Source organism: Pseudophryne corroboree, chromosome 6 (genome assembly GCF_028390025.1).
Source record: "Pseudophryne corroboree isolate aPseCor3 chromosome 6, aPseCor3.hap2, whole genome shotgun sequence".
NCBI lineage: Eukaryota > Metazoa > Chordata > Amphibia > Anura > Myobatrachidae > Pseudophryne > Pseudophryne corroboree.
The window spans coordinates 698,613,324-698,640,205 of NC_086449.1; the positions used below are offsets into that span (position 1 = coordinate 698,613,324).

The 26,882-nt window shown below is 41.1% G+C and overlaps 1 protein-coding gene across 1 annotated transcript in view; it reads right to left on the bottom strand.

Moving 5' to 3' along the window:
• The window catches only part of FAT2 (FAT atypical cadherin 2), a 229,218-nt gene that overhangs the window by 133,186 nt on the left and 69,150 nt on the right, over positions 1-26,882 (bottom strand). The window contains exons 2-3 of the mRNA XM_063928331.1: positions 19,815-23,087; positions 4,487-4,801 (exon numbers count right to left, since the gene is read on the bottom strand). Of these exons, the coding sequence (XP_063784401.1) occupies positions 4,487-4,801; positions 19,815-23,073 (3,574 nt within the window). The 5' untranslated portion in view covers positions 23,074-23,087. The remainder of the gene's footprint in view (positions 1-4,486; positions 4,802-19,814; positions 23,088-26,882) is intronic.

Here is a 26,882-nt window from a genome sequence, read left to right on the forward strand (position 1 = left end):
GGCGGCATATCTGGTGCCAGGGCCGTAACTACGTGTGTGCCAAGTGGGCTTGGCACACAGCGCAGTTGCCCTGAGGGCGCAACGGCCAGCGGCATGTAATGAGTCAAATTGACTCATTGCATGCCGCCTCTGGCTGCTGTGTGCGCCGTGCGCCGCGCTGGAGGGAGAAGAGACCAGCGCCGGGCAGCGTTCAAGGAGGAGGAGGGAGGGGGAGCAGGGAGCCGCAGCAGCGCTATTTGATTGGTAGTAAGCGCCTCTGCAGCATCCCCCTCTCCTTCTGTATTGGCTGCCCGGCGCTGCTATGGATGCTGGGATGCGGTTCCTTCATCCCAGCATCCACAGCAGCGCCAGGCAACCAATACGGAAGGAGAGGGGGATGCTGCAGCGGCGCTTACTACCAATCAAATAGCGCTGCTGCGGCTCCAATCCCCCTCCCTCCTCCTCCTTCTCACCTCACTGCCTGCACCGAAAGGGAGATGCCAGCACGAGGAGCCTGTCAGTGGGGAGAAGGTAAGTATATCCCTCTCTCTCTCTCTCTTTCTCTCTCTCTCAGGGGGACACCGTCTGCCGCAATGTGTAAAAAGGGGGCCTGGCTGCCGCAATGTGTAAAAAGGGGTCCTGGCTGCCGCAATGTATAAAAAGGGGGCCTGGCTGCCGCAATGTGTAAAAAGGGGTCCTGGCTGCCGCAATGTGTAAAAAGGGGTCCTGGCTGCCGCAATGTATAAAAAGGGGGCCTGGCTGCCGCAATGTGTAAAAAGGGGTCCTGGCTGCCGCAATGTGTAAAAAGGGGGACTGGCTGCCGCAATGTGTAAAAAGGGGTCCTGGCTGCCGCAATGTGTAAAAAGGGGGATTGGCTGCCGCAATGTGTAAAGAGGGGGCCTGGCTGCCGCAATGTGTAAAAAGGGGTCCTGGCTGCTGCAATGTGTAAAGAGGGGGCCTGGCTGCCGCAATGTGTAAAAAGGGGGCCTGGCTGCCGTAATGTGTAAAAAGGGGGCCTGGCTGCCGCAATATGTAAAAAGGGGGACTGGCTGCTGCAATGTGTAAAAAGGGGGACTGGCTGCCGCAATGTGTAAAGAGGGGGCCTGGCTGCCGCAATGTGTAAAAAGGGGGACTGGCTGCCGCAATGTGTAAAAAGGGGGACTGTCTGCTGTAATGTGTAAAAAGGGGGACGCTGTCTGCTGTAATGTATAAAAGGGGCTCTACCTGGTGTAGTGGCGCTACTGTGCAGCGTAATTTGAATAATGTAGACTACTGTGCACCGTAGTATGAATTGCTATTATTTTGTGGCCACGCCCCTTCCCTGTGAAGCCACGCCCCTATAAATTTTTCACGCGCCTACGGCACGCACTGCCCCTATCTTACATGGGGGGGGGGGGGCGCCACTGTCGTTTCTTGCACACAGCGCTAAAATGCCTAGTTACGGCACTGTCTGGTGCTATGGGGATATGTGTATCTGGCACTGGGGACATCAGTCACCCACTAGCTAAATGTCACCCTGCCTCAGTCACCCATTATCTCCCTGTCACCCCTGTCTCAGTCACCCACCATCTCCCTGTCACCCCTGCCTCAGTCACCCACCATCTCCCTGTCACCACTGCCTCAGTCACCCACCACCTCCCTGTCACCCCTGCCTCACCAGTAACCTATTATCTCCCTGTCACCCACTATCACCCAGTACCACACCCCTTTTATCCCATCAAGGGGCGCCAAAATAGATTTTTGCTTACTAAAAAAAAATAAGCTTGGGCCGGCCCTGCCCTGTACGCAGGGGAAAGCACCATCGCTGCTTTGTAGCATCAGTATTTAGCAAATAAGGTAACTGGAAAGCACTCTTCAGCCTATAAAGACGCCCCTTGGAGCATTTTTAGGAGGGTCAGAATGCTGAGCCTTAAGACGCTCCTCTTCTCCCTGGTTCTAGCGGCAAGCCACCACTGAGTCAACTGCTGGTCTTTTCCATGGTCCTGTTGGGCCCTCCCCCACCTAACTGTGATGCCACATATTCAGGGGTAGAACTGGTACAGGGATCCATCAGGAGGCCTTGATGGTAATTCTAGAATTGTGTTAACAGAATTTAATAAATGCTAAAAAGAATGTATTATTCTGAGTCCTTCTCAATGTGGCTGTAGTTGCGGGCAGCCATGGAAGCGTAATTACTCTAATGCGAGATTATGTAGGGATAATGCAGGGGCCTGTGCATCTGCATGTGAAAAGCCACGCAGTCCACTGTTTTTACGCAAACCGTCATCACTGTCATCATTAGTATTGGGAATTGCATCTGTCCCATGCTAGATGCAAGCGATCTATCACAAACAGCCATATTCACAACTCAGAATCCCATGGCGCATTAGATACATGACACTCCCAGCATCCCCACAAGTCAGGATGGTTCTATGCGCTTGTATTGTCACCACACAGTTTCCACCCCAAACACACAATTTCTTGGAAAGACAGATCTAGCCAAGATCTGTCTGACTCAGAATAGGACGGAAATACAGATAATGGCATAAATTTGCATCTGCACGTGTGCTGAATGCTAGAACTCATATTTGTATCCGTGACACAAATTCTTCAGACTCAGAATCAGCCCCAAAGCTGTAAAAAGTATTATGCAGATTTTTTTATTTTGGGCCTAATTCAAGGTTGATTGCAAAACAACATTTTCCTCTAATGGGCATAACTATGTGCAGTGCAGGTGGGGCAGATATAACATGTGCAGAGAGAGTTAGATTTGGGTAGGTTATTTTGTTTCTGTGCAGGGTAAATACTGGCTGCTTTATTTTTACACTGCAATTTAGATTTCAGTTTGAACACAACCCAACCAAATCTAATCTCTCTCTGCACATGTTATATCTGCCCCACCTGCATTGCGCATGGTTTTGTCCATTAGAGTAAAATGTTGTTTTGCAGTCAACCTTAAATTAGGCCCTTTGTGTTTTGACATGCATTAGGACTGATATCTTACTTTTATGGTATGTTTGAGTAAGAGCAGATTACCTGCTAAACTCCTATGGGAAAACGGTGGTGCCAAGCGCAATTCTGTACAGTTCCTATATACAATTTATTTCTGTATAAAATATAATTTGGGACGTGCCCATTTCTCAGTGGGTGTCTGTGTCACAGAGTGGGCGTGTCTAGTGCAATAAAGTGATAGGCTAACCCTTGTTTCTCTTCTGCCCCTTGCAATCACCTCTTTACTGCTGTATATACCAGTGACAAAATAGCAACCACTGCAAGCATTTTTGTTGTGCTAAAAATAAGGGTGGGAGGGGGGTCCGACATCTAGGGATGGCCATCGAGCATCGATGGGTAGTAAGCATCAATTGTTTCCTCCTGATGGTAAATTGATGGAGAGTCCCAATGACCAAATATCATTGCTTTTTAGTGCTGTGCAGGCATGACCAAAATCCCTGTTCCTTTACTCAAGCGCAGATCCAAACCAATGATGGTTTTCCCCAATTGTTAAAAACCATTGACCATTGATAAAATTTGAACAATCAACCAAATCTAAATTTCCATATCATTTCCATGGATAGGACACGGTCTGTTATCATTTCCAGGAGCTATATGAGATTCTGCTTTTTAAGTCATGCTGGGACTTGCAGTTCCATAACAGCTGCCAAGCAACAGGTTGCCTGCATTTCAGTTACATCCCACCTGTTTTGTATTCATGTGAAGGTTATAGTGAAGATATACACGTAGGTGGTCCTTCCGAGTTGATCGCTAACAGCATTCGTTCGCTGTGCAGCGATGAGGCAAAAAAAGGCACTTCTGCGCATGCGGCGCAATGCGCACGCACGATGTACTATTACAACGGCTGATGTAGTTTCACACATGTTCTAGCGAAGCTTTTCAGTCGCACTGCTGCCTGCAGAGTGATTGACATGAAGTGGGTGTTTCTGGGTGGCAACTGACCGTTTTCAGGGAGTGTTCGTAAAAACGCAGGCGTGCCAGGAAAAACGCAGGCGTGGCTGGGCGAACGCAGGGCGTGTTTGTGACATCAAAACAGGAACTGAATAGTCTGAAGTAATCGCAAGCACTGAGTAGGTTTTGAGCTACTCAGAAACTGCACAAAAAAACTTTGCAGCCGCTCTGTGATCCTTTCGTTCGCACTTCTGCTAAGCTAAAATACACTCCCAGTGGGAGGTGGCATAGCATTTGCACGGTTGCTAAATACTGCTAGCGAGCGAACAACTCGGAATGACCACCGTAGTTCACTATTCTACACAATATTTAGTAAGAAAGCTGACTATGAAGCCGTATCACTACATATTCATGTAGCCCATACCATCTACAAATTGTCGGTTAAAAACTGTTCTACATATTATAAATAGCCTGAAAATGGTTTTACTAGGAATACTAACTTGGCTATATGACACAGTGGATTGTAAAGACGACACCAATAAAAAATAAAAAAATTAGCAAACAAACAAGTAACAGTATTGTTTTTGAGTTCTTAGTAGTTATTCAAGTTGTTCGAGCTACTTACCTGTATTTGGGTTCAATGCAAACAAGCCTTGACTGTTCCCACTAGAGAATTGGTAGGAAAGTTTGCCAGCTGAAACGGAGTCAGCGTCTGTGGCATCCAGGTGAAGGATGGAAACATTGGGTGGAGAGTTTTCAGGCACCAAGGCATAAAACACAGCTTTGGAAAACTGGGGAATATTATCATTGACGTCTGTAACTTCAATGTAGACTTGAGCTACAGAGAACAGAGGAACGGAACCCAAGTCTGTAGCATAGATGGTCAGCCAGTAACGTGAAACGGATTCTCGATCTAGAGGAGCCTCTGTCCGGACTGACCCTGAAAAATGAGATCATTGCTATAATTTGTGCTGCTGAATCACAATGACATCACATATTTTGCAATACAGGGCATTGTATTTATTTTTATCTCAAATTTGCGAAACAGAAGAAAGGCCATCAAAGAACTGTCGAGGACAAATAAGAGGGGATTTATAAAGCATTAAGGGAGGGACACTCTCGCAATATATAGATAGTAGGTGGGGCTCAGTTTTCCATCCCAAACACAGCCTTCAATTGTACACATTGCTTCATCAAAATTCCGGATAAGTTTTTTACCCAGAAAGCAGTAATCAGGCAAAACTTGCGCAAATTTAGAAAGTATTTGATGAGTATATAATTAGTTGGAAGCCCACATATGGCAGGTAGCTTTACTTGTTCAATCCAGAAAATAAGTATCTGTCTGATAATAAGCAATTTGTGGACGTTAACAAATAAACTCTCCCCTTACATTTTGATCTCAAGAGTAATGCTTGGTATACACTTTCAGATACAATACGTACTGTATCTGTGACACTGACATTTTATCTGGCCATACACGGTGAGATATCTCAAAGCATGTGGCCACACGATATCGGCGTTCCTCCCCTGGGGAGGAGATATTTCCCTGCTCCTTCCCTGTGAAGAAACAGGGCAAATGTCGGTCGCTCAGGCCATAAAGCAGTACATACATTGCCTGATTCGTACAACCTGCAGCTCACAAATGAACAGACCTGTCAGACATAGCGATTCGGCATGTCCGACAGACCCATCAATTGTGGTAAGTTGCGGCTACACACTGGACCTGATTCAGATGTGGTTGGAGTGTCTGTCACTTCCTTGGAAGCAGCGATGATAGTGCTGTATGGTGATGCAGCAGGAGGCGTCTATTACAAGCAGCTGCCTCCTGCTGCAGTAGTGATCTGACCTGTGTCCTAGGATGCGGCATCAGATCTATCACTCATCATCGAATGGCTTACTGCACCCATGGTGCCGTGCAAGCCGCCTGCAGCAAAGGTCAGGAAGCATCTGTCCACCGATGGAGATCCTAGGCCTCTTCCCTCCCCATAAACAGCGGTGACATGCCTTCGTTTTCACAAATGGAGGCCAGCGCATCCCCTTCTCCGCACCCCAGGCTGTCAGTCACTGACTGCCAGCCTGCTTCCTGTGGTCATAGGATCCGTTTGCACATGTGCAGAATGGGTCCTGTGCATGCACAAAGTACTGCTTTCCGGCAAAAGACGCAACTTCAACCACATCTGAATTAGGCCCACTAGGAAATTATCAGATGGTAATCAGCGGATTGGGGTGATAATTGCATGATTTATGCTGGGGATTAGATATTTACATTTTACTCTTTAGCAGATTTTTATAATTGCACTGTGCATGTCCGATCAATTTAGCTCGTCCCGCCTCTTTCTGTATACCTCCCAACTGTCCCGATTTTCGCAGGATAGTCCAGTTTTTTGGGGATTGTCCCGCTGTCCCACCTGCAGGCCGCAGTGTCCCGTGGTGGTGGGGGCAGTTGTGAGGCTCCTGTCACTCGCTGCTCTGCTGCACATGAACACACAGCGTTTATTCATGGAGACAGAGGGACTGGGGGCATGCCAGCAGGCGCAGCTCACAGAGAGCTTGCCATGCCCCCACAGTGACTGGAAATGGGGACGTGGCTCGCGATCGTGGAATTACCACGCCACTTCCAGCTGAAACCATGAACGTTTTCTGGCGGCCTCGACTTTGCCGCGCAGGAGTCCCTCTTCATCCTACATGAAAGTTGGGAGGTGTCTTTCTGTGCAAGACTGACTCTGTGGCCAGCTTGAGAACAATAGGTTTCATCTTTAGATAAAAAAGGCCATGTGTAATGACTGTATATAATGTACAGATACAGTGTAATGAGTGTAAATAATGTATACAGATACAGTGTAATGACTGTAAATAATGTACACAGATACAGTGTAATGACTGTAAATAATGTACACAGATACAGTGTAATGACTGTAAATAATGTACACATATACAGTGTAATGACTGTAAATAATGTACACAGATACAGTGTAATGACTGTAAATAATGTACACAGATACAGTGTAATGACTGTAAATAATGTGCACAGATACAGTGTAATGAGTGTAAATAATGTATACAGATACAGGGTAATGACTGTAAATAATGTACACAGATACAGTGTAATGACTGTAAATAATGTACACAGATACAGTGTAATGACTGTAAATAATGTACACATATACAGTGTAATTACTGTAAATAATGTACACAGATACAGTGTAATGACTGTAAATAATGTACACAGATACAGTGTAATGACTGTAAATAATGTGCACAGATACAGTGTAACGACTGTATATAATGTGCACAGATACAGTGTAACGACTGTATATAATGTGCACAGATACACTGTAATGACTGTAAATAATGTGCACAGATACAGTGTAATGACTGTAAATAATGTACACAGATACAGTGTAACGACTAGATATAATGTGCACAGATACAGTGTAGTAAATAATGTGCACAGATACAGTGTAATGACTGTAAATAATGTACACAGATACAGTGTAATGAGTGTAAATAATGTGCACAGATACAGTGTAATGACTGTAAATAATGTACACAGATACAGTGTAATGAGTGTAAATAATGTACACAGATACAGTGTAATGACTGTAAATAATGTGCACAGATACAGTGTAATGAGTGTAAATAATGTACACAGATACAGTGTAATGACTGTATATAATGTACACAGATACAGTGTAATGACTGTAAATAATGTGCACAGATACAGTGTAATGAGTGTAAATAATGTACACAGATACAGTGTAATGAGTGTAAATAATGTACACAGACACAGTGCAATTACTGTATATAATGTACACAGATACAGTGTAATGACTGTAAATAATGTACACAGATACAGTGTAATGACTGTATATAATGTACACAGATACAGTGTAATGACTGTAAATAATGTACACAGATACAGTGTAATGAGTGTAAATAATGTGCACAGATACAGTGTAATGAGTGTAAATAATGTACACAGATACAGTGTAATGACTGTATATAATGTACACAGATACAGTGTAATGACTGTAAATAATGTGCACAGATACAGTGTAATGACTGTATATAATGTACACAGATACAGTGTAATGACTGTATATAATGTACACAGATACAGTGTAATGACTGTAAATAATGTGCACAGATACAGTGTAATGAGTGTAAATAATGTGCACAGATACAGTGTAATGACTGTAAATAATGTGCACAGATACAGTGTAATGACTGTAAATAATGTACACAGATACAGTGTAATGACTGTATATAATGTACACAGATATAGTGTAAAGACTGTAAATAATGTGCATAGATACAGTGTAATGAGTGTAAATAATGTGCACAGATACAGTCTAATGACTGTAAATAATGTGCACAGATACAGTGTAATCAGTGTAAATAATGTACACAGATACAGTGTAATGAGTGTAAATAATGTACACAGACACAGTGTAATTACTGTATATAATGTACACAGATACAGTGTAATGACTGTAAATAATGTGCACAGATACAGTGTAATGAGTGTAAATAATGGGCACAGATACAGTGTAATGAGTGTAAATAATGTACACAGATACAGTGTAATGACTGTATATAATGTACACAGATACAGTGTAATGACTGTATATAATGTACACAGATACAGTGTAATGACTGTAAATAATGTACACAGATACAGTGTAATGACTGTATATAATGTACACAGATACAGTGTAATGAGTGTAAATAATGTACACAGATACAGTGTAATGACTGTATATAATGTACACAGATACAGTGTAATGACTGTATATAATGTACACAGATACAGTGTAATGACTGTAAATAATGTACACAGATACAGTGTAATTACTGTAAATAATGTGCACAGATACAGTGTAATGAGTGTAAATGATGTGCACAGATACAGTGTAATGACTGTAAATAATGTACACAGATACAGTGTAATGAGTGTAAATAATGTGCACAGATACAGTGTAATGACTGTAAATAATGTACACAGATACAGTGTAATGACTGTAAATAATGTGCACAGATACAGTGTAATGACTGTAAATAATGTACACAGATACAGTGTAATGAGTGTAAATAATGTGCACAGATACAGTGTAATGACTGTAAATAATGTACACAGATACAGTGTAATGAGTGTAAATAATGTACACAGATACAGTGTAATGACTGTATATAATGTACACAGATACAGTGTAATGACTGTAAATAATGTGCACAGATACAGTGTAATGAGTGTAAATAATGTACACAGATACAGTGTAATGACTGTAAATAATGTGCACAGATACAGTGTAATGACTGTAAATAATGTACACAGATACAGTGTAATGAGTGTAAATAATGTGCACAGATACAGTGTAATGACTGTAAATAATGTGCACAGATAAAGTGTAATGACTGTAAATAATGTACACAGATACAGTGTAATGAGTGTAAATAATGTGCACAGATACAGTGTAATGACTGTAAATAATGTACACAGATACAGTGTAATGACTGTAAATAATGTGCACAGATACAGTGTAATGAGTGTAAATAATGTACACAGATACAGTGTAATGACTGTATATAATGTACACAGATACAGTGTAATGACTGTAAATAATGTGCACAGATACAGTGTAATGAGTGTAAATAATGTGCACAGATACAGTGTAATGAGTGTAAATAATGTGCACAGATACAGTGTAATGACTGTAAATAATGTGCACAGATACAGTGTAATGACTGTAAATAATGTACACAGATACAGTGTAACGACTAGATATAATGTACACAGATACAGTGTAATGAGTGTAAATAATGTGCACAGATACAGTGTAATGACTGTAAATAATGTACACAGATACAGTGTAATGAGTGTAAATAATGTACACAGATACAGTGTAATGACTGTATATAATGTACACAGATACAGTGTAATGACTGTAAATAATGTACACAGATACAGTGTAATGACTGTAAATAATGTGCACAGATACAGTGTAATGAGTGTAAATAATGTACACAGATACAGTGTAATGACTGTAAATAATGTGCACAGATACAGTGTAATGACTGTATATAATGTACACAGATACAGTGTAATTACTGTAAATAATGTACACAGATACAGTGTAATGAGTGTAAATAATGTGCACAGATACAGTGTAATGACTGTAAATAATGTACACAGATACAGTGTAATGAGTGTAAATAATGTACACAGATACAGTGTAATGACTGTAAATAATGTGCACAGATACAGTGTAATGAGTGTAAATAATGTACACAGATACAGTGTAATGACTGTATATAATGTACACAGATACAGTGTAATGACTGTAAATAATGTGCACAGATACAGTGTAATGAGTGCAAATAATGTACACAGATACAGTGTAATGAGTGTAAATGTACACAGACACAGTGCAATTACTGTATATAATGTACACAGATACAGTGTAATGACTGTAAATAATGTACACAGATACAGTGTAATGACTGTATATAATGTACACAGATACAGTGTAATGACTGTAAATAATGTACACAGATACAGTGTAATGAGTGTAAATAATGTGCACAGATACAGTGTAATGAGTGTAAATAATGTACACAGATACAGTGTAATGACTGTATATAATGTACACAGATACAGTGTAATGACTGTAAATAATGTGCACAGATACAGTGTAATGACTGTATATAATGTACACAGATACAGTGTAATGACTGTATATAATGTACACAGATACAGTGTAATGACTGTAAATAATGTGCACAGATACAGTGTAATGAGTGTAAATAATGTGCACAGATACAGTGTAATGACTGTAAATAATGTGCACAGATACAGTGTAATGACTGTAAATAATGTACACAGATACAGTGTAATGACTGTATATAATGTACACAGATATAGTGTAAAGACTGTAAATAATGTGCATAGATACAGTGTAATGACTGTAAATAATGTACACAGATATAGTGTAATGACTGTAAATAATGTACACAGATACAGTGTAATGAGTGTAAATAATGTACACAGATACAGTGTAATGAGTGTAATTAATGTACACAGATACAGTCTAATGACTGTAAATAATGTTCATAGATACAGTGTAATGACTGTAAATAATGTACACAGATATAGTATAATGACTGTAAATAATGTACACAGATACAGTGTAATGACTGTAAATAATGTACACAGATACAGTGTAATGAGTGTAAATGATGTGCACAGATACAGTGTAATGACTGTAAATAATGTGCACAGATACAGTGTAATGAGTGTAAATGATGTACACAGATACAGTGTAATGACTGTATATAATGTACACAGATACAGTGTAATGACTGTAAATAATGTACACAGATACAGTCTAATGACTGTAAATAATGTGCACAGATACAGTGTAATGAGTGTAAATAATGTACACAGATACAGTGTAATGAGTGTAAATAATGTACACAGACACAGTGTAATTACTGTATATAATGTACACAGATACAGTGTAATGACTGTAAATAATGTGCACAGATACAGTGTAATGAGTGTAAATAATGGGCACAGATACAGTGTAATGAGTGTAAATAATGTACACAGATACAGTGTAATGACTGTATATAATGTACACAGATACAGTGTAATGACTGTATATAATGTACACAGATACAGTGTAATGACTGTAAATAATGTACACAGATACAGTGTAATGACTGTATATAATGTACACAGATACAGTGTAATGAGTGTAAATAATGTACACAGATACAGTGTAATGACTGTATATAATGTACACAGATACAGTGTAATGACTGTATATAATGTACACAGATACAGTGTAATGACTGTAAATAATGTACACAGATACAGTGTAATTACTGTAAATAATGTGCACAGATACAGTGTAATGAGTGTAAATGATGTGCACAGATACAGTGTAATGACTGTAAATAATGTACACAGATACAGTGTAATGAGTGTAAATAATGTGCACAGATACAGTGTAATGACTGTAAATAATGTACACAAATACAGTGTAATGACTGTAAATAATGTGCACAGATACAGTGTAATGACTGTAAATAATGTACACAGATACAGTGTAATGAGTGTAAATAATGTGCACAGATACAGTGTAATGACTGTAAATAATGTACACAGATACAGTGTAATGAGTGTAAATAATGTACACAGATACAGTGTAATGTCTGTATATAATGTACACAGATACAGTGTATTGACTGTAAATAATGTGCACAGATACAGTGTAATGAGTGTAAATAATGTACACAGATACAGTGTAATGACTGTAAATAATGTGCACAGATACAGTGTAATGACTGTAAATAATGTACACAGATACAGTGTAATGAGTGTAAATAATGTGCACAGATACAGTGTAATGACTGTAAATAATGTGCACAGATAAAGTGTAATGACTGTAAATAATGTACACAGATACAGTGTAATGAGTGTAAATAATGTACACAGATACAGTGTAATGACTGTATATAATGTACACAGATACAGTGTAATGACTGTAAATAATGTGCACAGATACAGTGTAATGAGTGTAAATAATGTGCACAGATACAGTGTAATGACTGTAAATAATGTGCACAGATACAGTGTAATGACTGTAAATAATGTACACAGATACGGTGTAACGACTAGATATAATGTACACAGATACAGTGTAATGAGTGTAAATAATGTGCACAGATACAGTGTAATGACTGTAAATAATGTACACAGATACAGTGTAATGAGTGTAAATAATGTACACAGATACAGTGTAATGACTGTATATAATGTACACAGATACAGTGTAATGAGTGTAAATAATGTACACAGATACAGTGTAATGACTGTAAATAATGTGCACAGATACAGTGTAATGAGTGTAAATAATGTACACAGATACAGTGTAATGACTGTAAATAATGTGCACAGATACAGTGTAATGAGTGTAAATAATGTACACAGATACAGTGTAATGAGTGTAAATAATGAACACAGATACAGTGTAATGACTGTAAATAATGTGCATAGATACAGTGTAATGACTGTAAATAATGTACACAGATATAGTGTAATGACTGTATATAATGTACACAGATATAGTGTAAAGACTGTAAATAATGTGCATAGATACAGTGTAATGACTGTAAATAATGTACACAGATATAGTGTAATGACTGTAAATAATGTACACAGATACAGTGCAATGAGTGTAAATAATGTACACAGATACAGTGTAATGAGTGTAAATGATGTGCACAGATACAGTGTAATGACTGTAAATAATGTGCACAGATACAGTGTAATGAGTGTAAATGATGTACACAGATACAGTGTAATGACTGTATATAATGTACACAGATACAGTGTAATGACTGTAAATAATGTACACAGATACAGTCTAATGACTGTAAATAATGTGCACAGATACAGTGTAATGAGTGTAAATAATGTACACAGATACAGTCTAATGACTGTAAATAATGTGCACAGATACAGTGTAATGAGTGTAAATAATGTACACAGATACAGTGTAATGAGTGTAAATAATGTACACAGACACAGTGTAATTACTGTATATAATGTACACAGATACAGTGTAATGACTGTAAATAATGTGCACAGATACAGTGTAATGAGTGTAAATAATGTGCACAGATACAGTGTAATGAGTGTAAATAATGTACACAGATACAGTGTAATGACTGTATATAATGTACACAGATACAGTGTAATGACTGTATATAATGTACACAGATACAGTGTAATGACTGTAAATAATGTACACAGATACAGTGTAATGACTGTATATAATGTACAGTGGCGTAACTACTGCCCCCGCAGCCCTCGCGGTGGCTTGGGAGCGAGGGGCTGCGGGGGCGCCACTGATTTACAGCAGACTGACATGCGGACGAGCGTCCGCATGTCAGTCTGCAGTCTCCTTCCCTCCGCCGCTTTTTGGAGGGACACAGAGGGCACAGCGCGCCTCCCTGTGTCCCTTCTGCTGCATCATCTCCGGCGGCCGCGGATCTAATAGGGGAAAGTGCCGTCCGTGAGCTCTAATTGGCTCACGAACCGGCACTTCCCTCTATTAGACCCGCGGCCGCCGGAGATGATGCAGCAGGAGGGACACAGGAGAGGTGAGCTGTGCCCTCCGTGTCCCTCCAAAAAGCGGGGGGGGGGGGGGGATCTGGCACTGGGGGGAATATCTGGCACTGGGGCATATATGGCACTGGGGGGAATATCTGGCACTGGGGCATATATGGCACTGGGGGGGGGGGAATATCTGGCACTGGGGGCATATATGGCACTGGGGGGGAATATCTGGCACTGGGGGGAATATCTGGCACTGGGGCATATATGGCACTGGGGGGAATATCTGGCACTGGGGCATATATGGCACTGGGGGGGAATATCTGGCACTGGGGGCATATATGGCACTGGGGGGGAATATCTGGCACTGGGGGCATATATGGCACGGGGGGAATATCTGGCACTGGGGGCATATGTGGCACTGGGGGCATATTTGGCACTGGGGGGGAATATATGGCACTGTGGGCATATGTGGCACTGAGGGGCATATGTGGCACTGGGGGGGAATACCTGGCACTGGTTGCATATATGGCACTGGGGGGGAATATCTGGCACTGGGGGCATATATGGCATGGGGGAATATATGGCACTGGGGGCATATATGGCACTGGGGGGGAATATCTGGCACTGGGGGCATATATGGCACTGGGGGCATATATGGCACTGGGGTGGAATATATGGCACTGGGGGCATATCTGGCACTGGGGGCATATGTGGCACTGGGGGGGAATATCTGGCACTGGGGGCATATGTGGCACTGGGGGGGTATATTTGTACCTGGCACATGGGGGGGGGGGAATATCTGGCACTGGGAACATATGTGGCACTGGGAGCACAGCCCTAGCAACAAGGACTACCTCCTAGCAACGAGCATGACACCCAGTGCATGAAACACCTGGCAACGAGCATGACACCCAGTGCATGAAACACCTGGCAACGAGCATGACACCCAGTGCATGAAACCCCTGGCAACGAGCATGACACCCTGAGCATGAAAACCCCTGGCACCGTGCATGGAACCAAGAGCATGAAACCCCTGGCAACGAGCATGACACCCAGTGCATGAAACCCCTGACAACGAGCAGGTAATTGAAAAGTAATTAGAAGCCTTACTGTAGGACTTAATGTGTAATGGGCATTACGGTGTGTGGCATAACGTATCACGGACATTGCGGTGTGTGTCATAATGTGTCACAGGCATTACGGTGTATGGTATACTATATCGCGGGCATTGTGATATGTGGTATAATGTCTCAGGGTCATTGCAGTGTGTGGCATAATGTATCACGGACATTGCGGTGTGTGTCATAATGTGTCACAGACATTGTATGTGCTATAATGTATCAGGGGCATTGCAGTGTGTAGCATAATGTATAACGGGCATTGCGATTCCTGTCATAATGTGTCACAGGCATTACGGTGTGTGGCATAATGTGTCACAGGCATTACGTTGTGTGGCATAATGTGTCGGGGGCATCACAGTGTGTGCTTATTGTGTCATGTGCATTATTGTGTGCGGCATAATGTCTAAGGGCCATTGGAGTATGTGGCATAATGTATACTGGGCATTACTATAAGGAGGAAAAATGACAAATAATGTAAGGGGCATGAATCAGGATTATTTTTCTTTCCTGTGGTGGCCAACGTATGGGCGTGCAGGTTGCAAAACTGGGGTATAAGGTAGTCTTTTCCTGCAATGCCACGCCCCTTTATGCAAAACCACGCCCATTCCAACGAAACCACGCCCCTTTTTTGGCGCGCGCGCGCCTTTGGCACACGCATATTTATCCCTTTCTTGCTCCCAATTATGGAGAATGAAGGGGGGGGGGGGGGGGGCGCCGAAGAATTTTTTGGCTCGGGGGAGAAAAATTTCTAGTTACCCCACTGATAATGTACACAGATACAGTGTAATGAGTGTAAATAATGTACACAGATACAGTGTAATGACTGTATATAATGTACACAGATACAGTGTAATGACTGTAAATAATGTGCACAGATACACTGTAATGAGTGTAAATAATGTACACAGATACAGTGTAATGACTGTATATAATGTACACAGATACAGTGTAATGACTGTAAATAATGTACACAGATACAGTGTAATGACTGTAAATAATGTGCACAGATACAGTGTAATGAGTGTAAATAATGTGCACAGATACAGTGTAATGACTGTAAATAATGTACACAGATACAGTGTAATGACTGTAAATAATGTGCACAGATACAGTGTAATGACTGTAAATAATGTACACAGATACAGTGTAATGACTGTAAATAATGTGCACAGATACAGTGTAATGACTGTAAATAATGTACACAGATACAGTGTAATGACTGTAAATAATGTACACAGATACAGTGTAATGAGTGTAAATAATGTACACAGATACAGTGTAATGACTGTATATAATGTACACAAATACAGTGTAATGACTGTAAATAATGTGCACAGATACAGTGTAATGACTGTAAATAATGTGCACAGATACAGTGTAATGACTGTAAATAATGTGCATAGATACAGTGTAATGACTGTAAATAATGTACACAGATACAGTGTAACGACTAGATATAATGTACACAGATACAGTGTAATGAGTGTAAATAATGTGCACAGATACAGTGTAATGACTGTAAATAATGTACACAGATACAGTGTAATGAGTGTAAATAATGTACACAGATACAGTGTAATGACTGTATATAATGTACACAGATACAGTGTAATGACTGTATATAATGTACACAGATACAGTGTAATGAGTGTAAATAATGTACACAGATACAGTGTAATGACTGTAAATAATGTACACAGATACAGTGTAATGAGTGTAAATAATGTACACAGATACAGTGTAATGACTGTAAATAATGTGCACAGATACAGTGTAATGAGTGTAAATAATGTACACAGATACAGTGTAATGAGTGTAAATAATGAACACAGATACAGTGTAATGACTGTATATAATGTACACAGATACAGTGTAATGACTGTAAATAATGTGCACAGATACAGTGTAATGAGTGTAAATGATGTGCACAGATACAGTGTAATGACTGTAAATAATGTGCACAGATACAGTGTAATGACTGTAAATAATGTGCACAGATACAGTGTAATGAGTGTAAATAATGTACACAGATACAGTGTAATGAGTGTAAATAATGTACACAGATACAGTGTAATGAGTGTAAATAATGTACACAGATACAGTGTAATGAGTGTAAATAATGTGCACAGACACAGTGTAATGACTGTAAATAATGTACACAGATACAGTGTAATGACTGTAAATAATGTACACAGATACAGTGTAATGACTGTAAATAATGTACACAGATACAGTGTAATGACTGTACATAATGTACACAGATACAGTGTAATGAGTGTAAATAATGTACACAGATACAGTGTAATGACTGTATATAATGTACACAGGTACAGTGTAATGAGTGTAAATAATGTACACAGATACAGTGTAATGACTGTATATAGGCCCTCATTCCGAGTTGTTCGCTCGCTAGCTGCTTTTAGCAGCATTGCACACGCTAAGCCGCCGCCCTCTGGGAGTGTATCTTAGCTTAGCAGAATTGCAAACGAAAGATTCGCAAAATTGCGAATAGAAATTTCTTAGCAGTTTCTGAGTAGCTCGACACTTACTCTGCCACTGCGATCAGTTCAGTCAGTTTCGTTCCTGGTTTGACATCACAAACACACCCAGCGTTCGCCCAGACACTCCCCCGTTTCTCCAGCCACTCCCGCGTTTTTCCCAGAAACGGCAGCGTTTTTTCACACACACCCATAAAACGGCCAGTTTCCGCCTAGAAACACCCACTTCCTGTCAATCACACTCCGATCACCAGAACGAAGAAAAATCCTCGTAATGCCGTGAGTAAAATACCTAACTTTTGAGTAAAATAACTAAGCGCATGCGCTCTGCGAATATTGCGCATGCGCAGTAAGCGACTAATCGCAATATAGAGAAAATCGGCAACGAGCGAACAACTCGGAATGAGGGCCATAATGTACACAGATACAGTGTAATGACTGTAAATAATGTGCACAGATACAGTGTAACGACTGTATATAATGTGCACAGATACAGTGTAATGATTGTAAATATGTGCACAGATTCACTTCTTGTGCTGCATGTAGTAAATACACTTTGTAGGTTACACTATTTAAATTTGTTTAATGGGTCTCATAAATGATTTACTGCTTGTTCATTCTGGCACTAAATCAAATTCTCTGTTCTACAAAATGGGAACTTAACACAATAAACAGATATAGCTGAAGTCATTACAGCTAACAGCATATACGGAAATGCCAAACTGTTGTATAAGATCAAAAGTTGTTTACAGATCTAGGCTATATCCATAAATATGATTTAGAGGGACATGTACTAAGCAGTGATAAAAGTTGAGAAGTGAGCCAGTGGAGAAGTCGCCCATGGCAACCAATCAGCTGCTCTGTATACTTTTATAGTATGCAAATTATAAATGTTACGTCAATGCTGATTGGTTGCCATGGGCAACTTCTCCACTGGCTCATTTCTCCACTTTTATCACTGCTTAGTACATGTCCCCCTTCCTTAGTCATGTTACTACAGTAAGTACATTTGCTAAGCTCTAGTATATACAACAACAGTAACCTAAAAGTGGCCACACATGCTCATAACCTATTGTTCATCCTAATTAATGATCAACCAGGACTTTGATAAGTTTTGCCACACATGAATTTGGCCATCAATGAATGGGCAAATATTAATCCAATTTGACCAGTGTTTTGCAATTAGGAAGAATCAGTGGCCCATGTATAGCTCAATAACTGCGGTTTTCTGACCACACAAAAGTAGCTCTTGCAAGCAAACCACTCAAAACCTGATTGATCAGATTTTGATCTGCCTACTTTGCAGATTTACACAGAAATAAGAAATATTGCAGGTGCACACTAGGCACCAAGCACTGCTAAAAACAATAATAATAATAGTAAACTCTGCAATTTAACATAGAGGGCAGGATGTACTAAATGACATCGCGCCCATCGTCGCCATTCGTCACAATGCTAAGCGCATATGTACTTACATATGCGCTTAGCATTGCGAAGGACAGCTCTTCCGATAAGCGCTGTCCTCTGCGATCCCCGGCATCTCCTTGACTTCTGGGATTCGACCCTGTGTCATTCTGAGCATGTGCAGAATGACAGGTCCGGCCACGGGGCATGCTGTCAGGGATCTGATCAGATCCCTCACACATCGCAGCGGAGAGAAGCCCATAGGCTTTTATGGGGTGTCGGCAGTCAAAGCTAGCGAACCCCTCCGCAGCGCTGTCCTGCCGGCCAGGTGTTAGTACATTAGGAATATGCGGTAAATGGGGGGGGGGGGGGGTTAATGCATTTTCCGTTTAGTTCATCCCGCCCAGGGAAAAATTAGGTGCTTGGCATAATTTATGGCCAAAAATAAATGGGCACTCCACTTTTTGGGCAAAAATTATGCCATGTACCTATTTTTTGCTCTATTAAATTGCAGAGTTTACTATTATTATTTGCAGTGATTGGTACCTAGGGCGTGTTCCTGCAATATTTTTTCTTTCTGTGTAGAACTACAAATCTCAGCATGGTAGCATCTCATTATATTTGGAATTAGGATGTGCAGTCTAGCCACCCCACCCCCACCCCTGACCTACTTGTGACCATTTTGACTACACACATTAACTATTATTGCTTTTTCTACCATGTCACACGTAGGTATTGAAGTCATCAGACAGGAAAATCTGGCCTTGCAAATAACATTCAGAACAACTATAAAATGTATCCAACCTGTCTCTTCATCTATGGTGAAAACAGAGAGGTCTGTTCCATCCTTTATTGAATATCGTATTTCACCATCTTTTCCATTATCGCCATCCTGAGCTATAATCGAATGCACTAGAGTTCCAGGTGGTGAGTTTTCTAGTACTGACCAGTGAAAGACAAAAGATTGAAATAAAGGTGGGTGCAGATTTTCATTGACATCAAGGACTTGTACCTCCACATGGCACACAGAGGAATGTGGGAATGGCTGGCCAGCATCTGTAGCTCTGATGGTCAAATTGTAAAATGGCTTCTTCTCAAAGTCAAGGTCCTTCTCCAGAATCAAAGCCCCTGTTAACTTATCAACAGAAAATATCCCTTGTTCATCGTTTATTAGAAAATATGATACATCTCCGTTAGGTCCAATGTCGATATCCTGAGCATCCACAAAATGTAAAACAGTTCCTACAGGAATGTCCTCTGCAATTTTTACGTTGGCAGTTACCGGTTGACAGTATGGTGCATTGTCATTGACATCTTCTAATGATATAACAACATCAGTGACAGAAAAAAGTTTCCTATCTTTTTTGGGTTGGTCTCTCGCCTCTACTTTAAGTTTATATTTTGGAAACAGCTCTCTGTCCAACATGCTTTTAACTGTTAAGTCACCCGTGACACTATCAATTGTAAACTTCTCTGTTGATGTGAGAAGTGAGTATCTTACCCTACCATTGTCTTCCTTGTCACTATCATCAGCCCTTATTTTTAGGACAACACTGCCAATCTTAGCATCCTCACGTAATACCACGCAATACCCTGATGCTGGAAACTTCGGCTCATTGTCATTTACGTCCAGTACATTAATGGCTAGAATTTTCCAAGAGGACTTTTGAGGGGTTCCAAGGTCATAAACTGTAATATTAAGAATATAGGAACTCGTGGTTTCATGGTCTAAAGGTGCAGAAACAGTCAACTTTCCTGTTTCCATTTCGATGTCAAAACAACCATCATCACTTCCTGTGGATATTACATAGACTAGTTTGCCATTAAAGCCACTGTCCAGGTCAAAAGCAGACAGCTGAACAATGGAAGAGTTGACAGCAGTGTCCTCAGCCACATCTATGGATATTGGAAAGTTGTCTTCAAACTGAGGAGCATAATAGTTTATCTGGTGGACATTAAAGGATGTGTCCTCCTCATAAGCTAGACTTTCAGTCTGTAAATTAAATGAATTTTTCATGTTTTCCATTATTTTGCTTGCCACCCCTGTCTCTTCACAAAGGACAGATTTTGGAGAAGCTTTGCTTAATATTGTGATATTGAGTACAGTTGGGAGGGCTTTATTTTCCCCATCACTAGCAGTAATAAATAATGAGTAGAAGTGAGGCAGTGAAGATGGTGGACTATAAAAGTCATCTCTAACTGTAATATCTCCAGATGTGGGATCTAACCTGAATTTCTGTAGCTCGTTACCGGAAAGGATCAGGTACTGTATATTCTGAAGCTCATCCACATCAATTGCTGAGAGTTCGACCACTTTCTCCCCAATGGACATGCCTCTTGGAATGCTTATATTGCAGTTGATTTTCTCAAAAACCGGAGCATTGTCATTCAAATTATTAAGGGTTAGGGTTACGTAAACTTCAGTTTGCCTACGGAAAGGAATGCCAAAGTCCGATGCCCAGATCTTTAGATTATATAGCCTTTGATTTAACTCATAGTCAAGCACCCTACTGTTGGAAATTACCCCTGTAAATGGGTCAATGATAAATGGAGAAGATTTTGGACTAACCAACTTGTAGGTGATGTTGCCATTGTATCCTTGGTCAGCATCTGTGGCACTAACTTGTAAAATCCTTGTTCCTATACGGGAATTTTCATTGAATGTTCCATCATATTTGGACTGAGAGAATAGTGGGTAGTGATTATTGCAGTCTACAAGGCTGACAGTAATGGAGGTAGAGACCTGTCCATTGAGTGCTGTAACCTCCAAATAGAATTGAGACTGATCTTTTAGATCCATAGATTTGCTGGTGGTGATCAGACCAGTTTTGGTGTTAAGCCTGAACTTGTCGGTTGAGGTTTTTAAATAATATACCACAGATGGAATGGCTGGAATAATTTTAACTACCGTAACATGACTGCTAGGTGGAGCACACTCATTAATCTGTACTTCATAGATGTCCTGTTCAAATCTTGCTGAAGCATATCTCCATGGTGGAATGAATATTGTTTTAATTGGGGAATAAACTGGCGGCTTGCTCTTGTCTTTTGCTTGAAGACTTAGATTAAAACCTTGAGAGTGCTCCAGCCAGTTAATTTGTGCAGTAGACACTACAGTAAATTCATTTTTCCCCATGTAAGATCTTAGAACCTTGAAATAATTATATGGATCTCCATCTACAATTTCCACAGAATATATGCTGCACTCTGGATCTGCTACATTCATGACTACAGTGGCATAAAGAAGCCTTTCCGAAGAGTCAGCCGTGGCCACTGTTACTGATGAAATAACGGGGGGCTTCTTCAAAGCTGGCTGTACCAATACCTGCAGAGAAGCTACATTCCCAAACTCAATGCCCTCTGCAATTTTTCTCATGCGGTCAACTGCTAAAATCTCCAGTTTGTGCACAGTCCTCTGGGTCGCATTCAAATGGCCAATTAACATAACAATACCACTCACTGGATGGATACAAAAGTATGGGGACTTTGTGTTGATGGTGTAGTAGAACATAGAATTCTGGCCCAAGTCAGCATCTGTTGCACTAATTTTACCAAGAACTGTTTTAAGAGGTGCATCTTCATTGATTGTAAACTTGTAAAATGTTGTCGAGAAGAGAGGCCTTAGATCATTTATGTCCAAGATTTGAATGATCACTTTAGTCCGTATGTCATACTTCAGTGATTTCTCAGAGGCGTGGATGAGTAGCTGATAGTTGTCTTTGACTTCCCTATTTAAAAGTGCTGCATTGCCACTGCGTATCCTTATTCGTAGAAAACAGAAATCTCCAACCACCAGCTCCTCTGTTTTGAAAAGTCCACTTTGGTCTCCAGATAATATTTGATACTTTACTGTCCATTGAGGGTTTTTCAAGTAAACACCCATTTTGACTTGGCTTACAACATAGGTTTTAGGAGCTGAATTTTCATAAATTGTTGTATGGTACAAATCCTGGGTGAAACTGAAAGACGAAGAGTCCTCATTGCTTGGACTTTGTTGGCAGGATGAATACTGAAGCAGCAATATGGCAATGCCTAGGAATTCTTGGCAGGCGAAGCTGACCATTGTGTGATGGCTCCCTAAAAAAAAAAATAATGACACATATTTAATGGAATATCATGTTATACCCGAACAATATTAAACTTCAGCAGAATTTCTCTTACACCCATGATCAATCATTACAGCTGTTGCTCATCATTGATACAAAACCTTTTATAAAAAAAATGCAGTTAAGAAACATCTGGGGTTAGGAAGTTGTCCATCCCTAACACATATATTGTTCAGGTTGAACTTTTTACTTTGTGTGTGGGGAGGAGGAGGAGGAGGGGGGGGGGGGGGGCATGGTGGCTGCACAGCAGTGACGTGCGGTGGGGGGAGGCAGAGCCTTTCCTGTCATACTAACGTTTGTGCCAGAGTTTTGACTGTATAAAGTATATGAAAAATACAAAGAATATATTTGTAATATCTTCTTTGCATTATTCTAAACATTTTTATAGTCAAAACTGTGGGGTAAAAAGTCTAGCAGGTGAGGCAGTGCCTAACCTGCTTATCTTTTCAGCACATCTCTAATCAAAACTCACAAAATTTCCAGGAGTTTATACTGCTGCACATGTGTATAATGCCCCCATGTACCCTTTGGCTCATATATTGTGTGTAAATCTGGCTCTGGTGCTGCACAGGGGCCCTACCCTTTCTTGATCTTCCCCTGTCTGGGCCAGTATCCATAAAGAACTGAAGCATAATGTACTTTACTGAACTTTTGAAGCCAAAGGCTAAAAAAAAAAAAATAAAATGCTGATCTATCATGCTGACTCAGGGCACTAAGTATTGAAAAACCTGTCCTCCTTTATTAGGAACTTTGCCAAGATACACCCTTATTACTGTGATTTCACTTTTAGATCCTGATCTGAGTTCTATTCAATTCCACCTGCCTCTCGTCATGCTTCAGCTTAACAAGAAATCTAGTGCTGTGAAATCATTAGGTCTTACGGGGGCAGAGAGATCAGGCGTAGCTGCTCTTAAGAGCCCTCACTACAGAGTCGGATTATTAAAGGCAGAAAAACTCTTTCTGACTTTGGTGACAACAGGGCAATTGCATGATATTCATCTGACTAGGCAATACTGGCTGGGAGCTGTAATATTTCGCTTACCTCTTCGCCCCTGCCAGTCTCTCGGGATATGCCCAGGTTAGCCAGTTTGCACATTTGCAGTAGACCTTAAAGCTTTTAATTGCGATTTTTTATTCCACTTCCTCAGTCAAAAAAAACTTACGAAAAATGTAACAAAGTGAATGAAAAGGATTTATGTAATAAAGCATCTATTTCATTTATTTTTGTCTGTTATCATTCTCCTGAGATTCATTGGGAAGCTTTTTTTCAATGAGACCCTGCAAATCTTTTTGTCAGCAGGGCTTCCGCTGTCAATGCCATCAGCGGTGACCCTTTGATGGAGGTGGCATGTCACCCTTTAATAAATACAGTACAGTCTATTGTTTTTTTTTGCTAGAACTGGAAGATCTACAGGGTGTCCCCTGTTGTTGAGGGGCAGCTTTTGAACTGAGCAGGATTTAAAGGGTCAGTTGAGATGTGACAACAAGCTCCTGTAAACTAAGGGGCTAATTCAGCATGGAACGGTGTTGCGGCAGCATTCGCATGCTGATGTCCTGTTAAGTGTGCGCATGCGCAGCAGCTGCACTGCACGTGCGTTTCACTTCTCACTTGTGTGAACGCATCTGCCTGGTTGACAGGCAGAGGCGTTCGTGAGGCGGGAGGTGCCGTCACGGCAGCGTTATAGGGGTGTCAACTCAACATTGGGGTAGCACGTTCTGGACAACGCAAGCGTGTCTGGATCGTTTGCGGGGCGGGCCGCTGCTGCGTGACGTTACATGCAGCCGTCGCGACCCGAAACATGACAGGTAGCCATCTGACTAAGCAGAGGACTACCCTAAACATGCGCAAGCTGGATCTGGCATGTGGAGCGGACTTGCCCTGTGCTGGGCATACCCCGACATGTCACAGTAATGGATCGTAGATATGCGTTTTTTTGCACATCTACAATCCATCTACAATCCATGCTGAATTAGGCTCTAAGTCTGCCCATTGCTCTGCCATTATAAGTGACCTAGTCTAGGCTATGAAAACTGTTGAGTTAGTATAAGAAAAAAAGGTATAGCAAAGAGCTGGAGCATGCTCTATCTATCTTCTGCATGTACAACTGATCAAAGCATAAGCCACAGACTTCCTCCTCCTTGTCAAACATCAATGTATTTGCTTTTCTTTCTATTGTAATGAAGACTCATAGTTTGCTAATTGCCTCACCTGCCCTTAGATATATATGCATTATACCAGTGTACATTTATAAAGGGACGACTTTTGCAAGCCACCTGTAATGTAACCACATGTTTTGGAAGGAAGGAGGGCGACTGTCAGGCATCTCTTACTTGGTGTTATACACTATGTAGACAAAAGTAATCCCCCCCCCCCCCTTCCCCGCAAGCAGCAGACATGTGTTCATGTAAGTATAAAATGTCAGAGGGGCACGGATTAGATCATTTGCTAATGAAATGGCTTGCCGGAAGGAGCTAACCGAGTTTGAAAATGAGAATCATCGAAGGCTGCGCGATGTCATGTTTCCAGGGTGACGCTGGACTGGTATACAGAAAATTCAGTAACCCGGATGGACTGGCCAGCTCTGAGTCCATTTACAGGGAAAAACCAACCTGGTTACATTTAGCCGCAGATCTTAACACCATTGCAGTGGCGCACCCAGGGGGGGTTTCCGAGTACCCAGAAACCCCCCTCCACCAAAAAAAAAAAAATTTTTTTTTTTTTTTTTAGCTGCATGAGTATTATTAATGACTGTCTAGCCTCCTCTGCAGCCTGCTGTCTTCCTGGTGGCACTTGCAAGTGCAATAAAAGTTTACTTTATTTTAATTATAGTACATATATATCCATGTGCCTACATATATACACATGTACATGCATACATACATATAAACACACACACACATATGATATATATATATATATATATATATATATACATGTGTATATGTATATGTGTACTGTATGTGTGTATATATATATATATATATATATATGTATGCATGTTTAATATGCTATGTATATGTGTATATGGGTTCACTACGATCTCCCGGCGGCCGGCCTCCCGGCGACCAGCATACCGGCGCCGGGAGGCCGGCCGCCGGCTTACCAACAGTGTGGCGAGCGCAACTGAGCCCCTTGCGGGCTCGCTGCGCTCGCCACGCTACGCGCGCCACACTATTTTATTCTCCCGCCAGGGGAGTCGTGGACCCCCACGAGGGAGAATAAGTGTCGGTATGCCGGCGGTCAGGCTCCCGGCGCCGGTATGCTGGTCGCCGGGAGCCCGACCGCCGGCATACTGAAGACCACCCGTGTATATGTATGTGTGTGTGTGTGTGTGTGTGTGTGTGTGTGTGTGTGTGTATGTATATATATATATATGTGTGTGTGTAGATATATGTATATATATATATATATATGTGTAGATATATATATATATATATATATATATACACACACACACACACACATAGACACACTAGTTTTACGGACCCAGCATATACTGGGTCACCTCAGTCCCCACCCTCGTGATTGGCTCCGCCCAGTTCTGGAAACCCCCCCATGCAAATCCTGCGTTTGCCACTGCATTGGGAAATTGGGAACCTCTGGGACGAATTAGAGTGACGGGTGCATTCTGGGCCGACTCAAGCTTCTTTAGTGTTGAAGTTGGCCACTGTACTTAAGGCGAGGGGCAAAACATACTGCTTGCTGTTGCCCTGGAACTTTTGGACAGTTTGCCAAGAAGGGAGTCTACAGTAAAGTACTGACGTC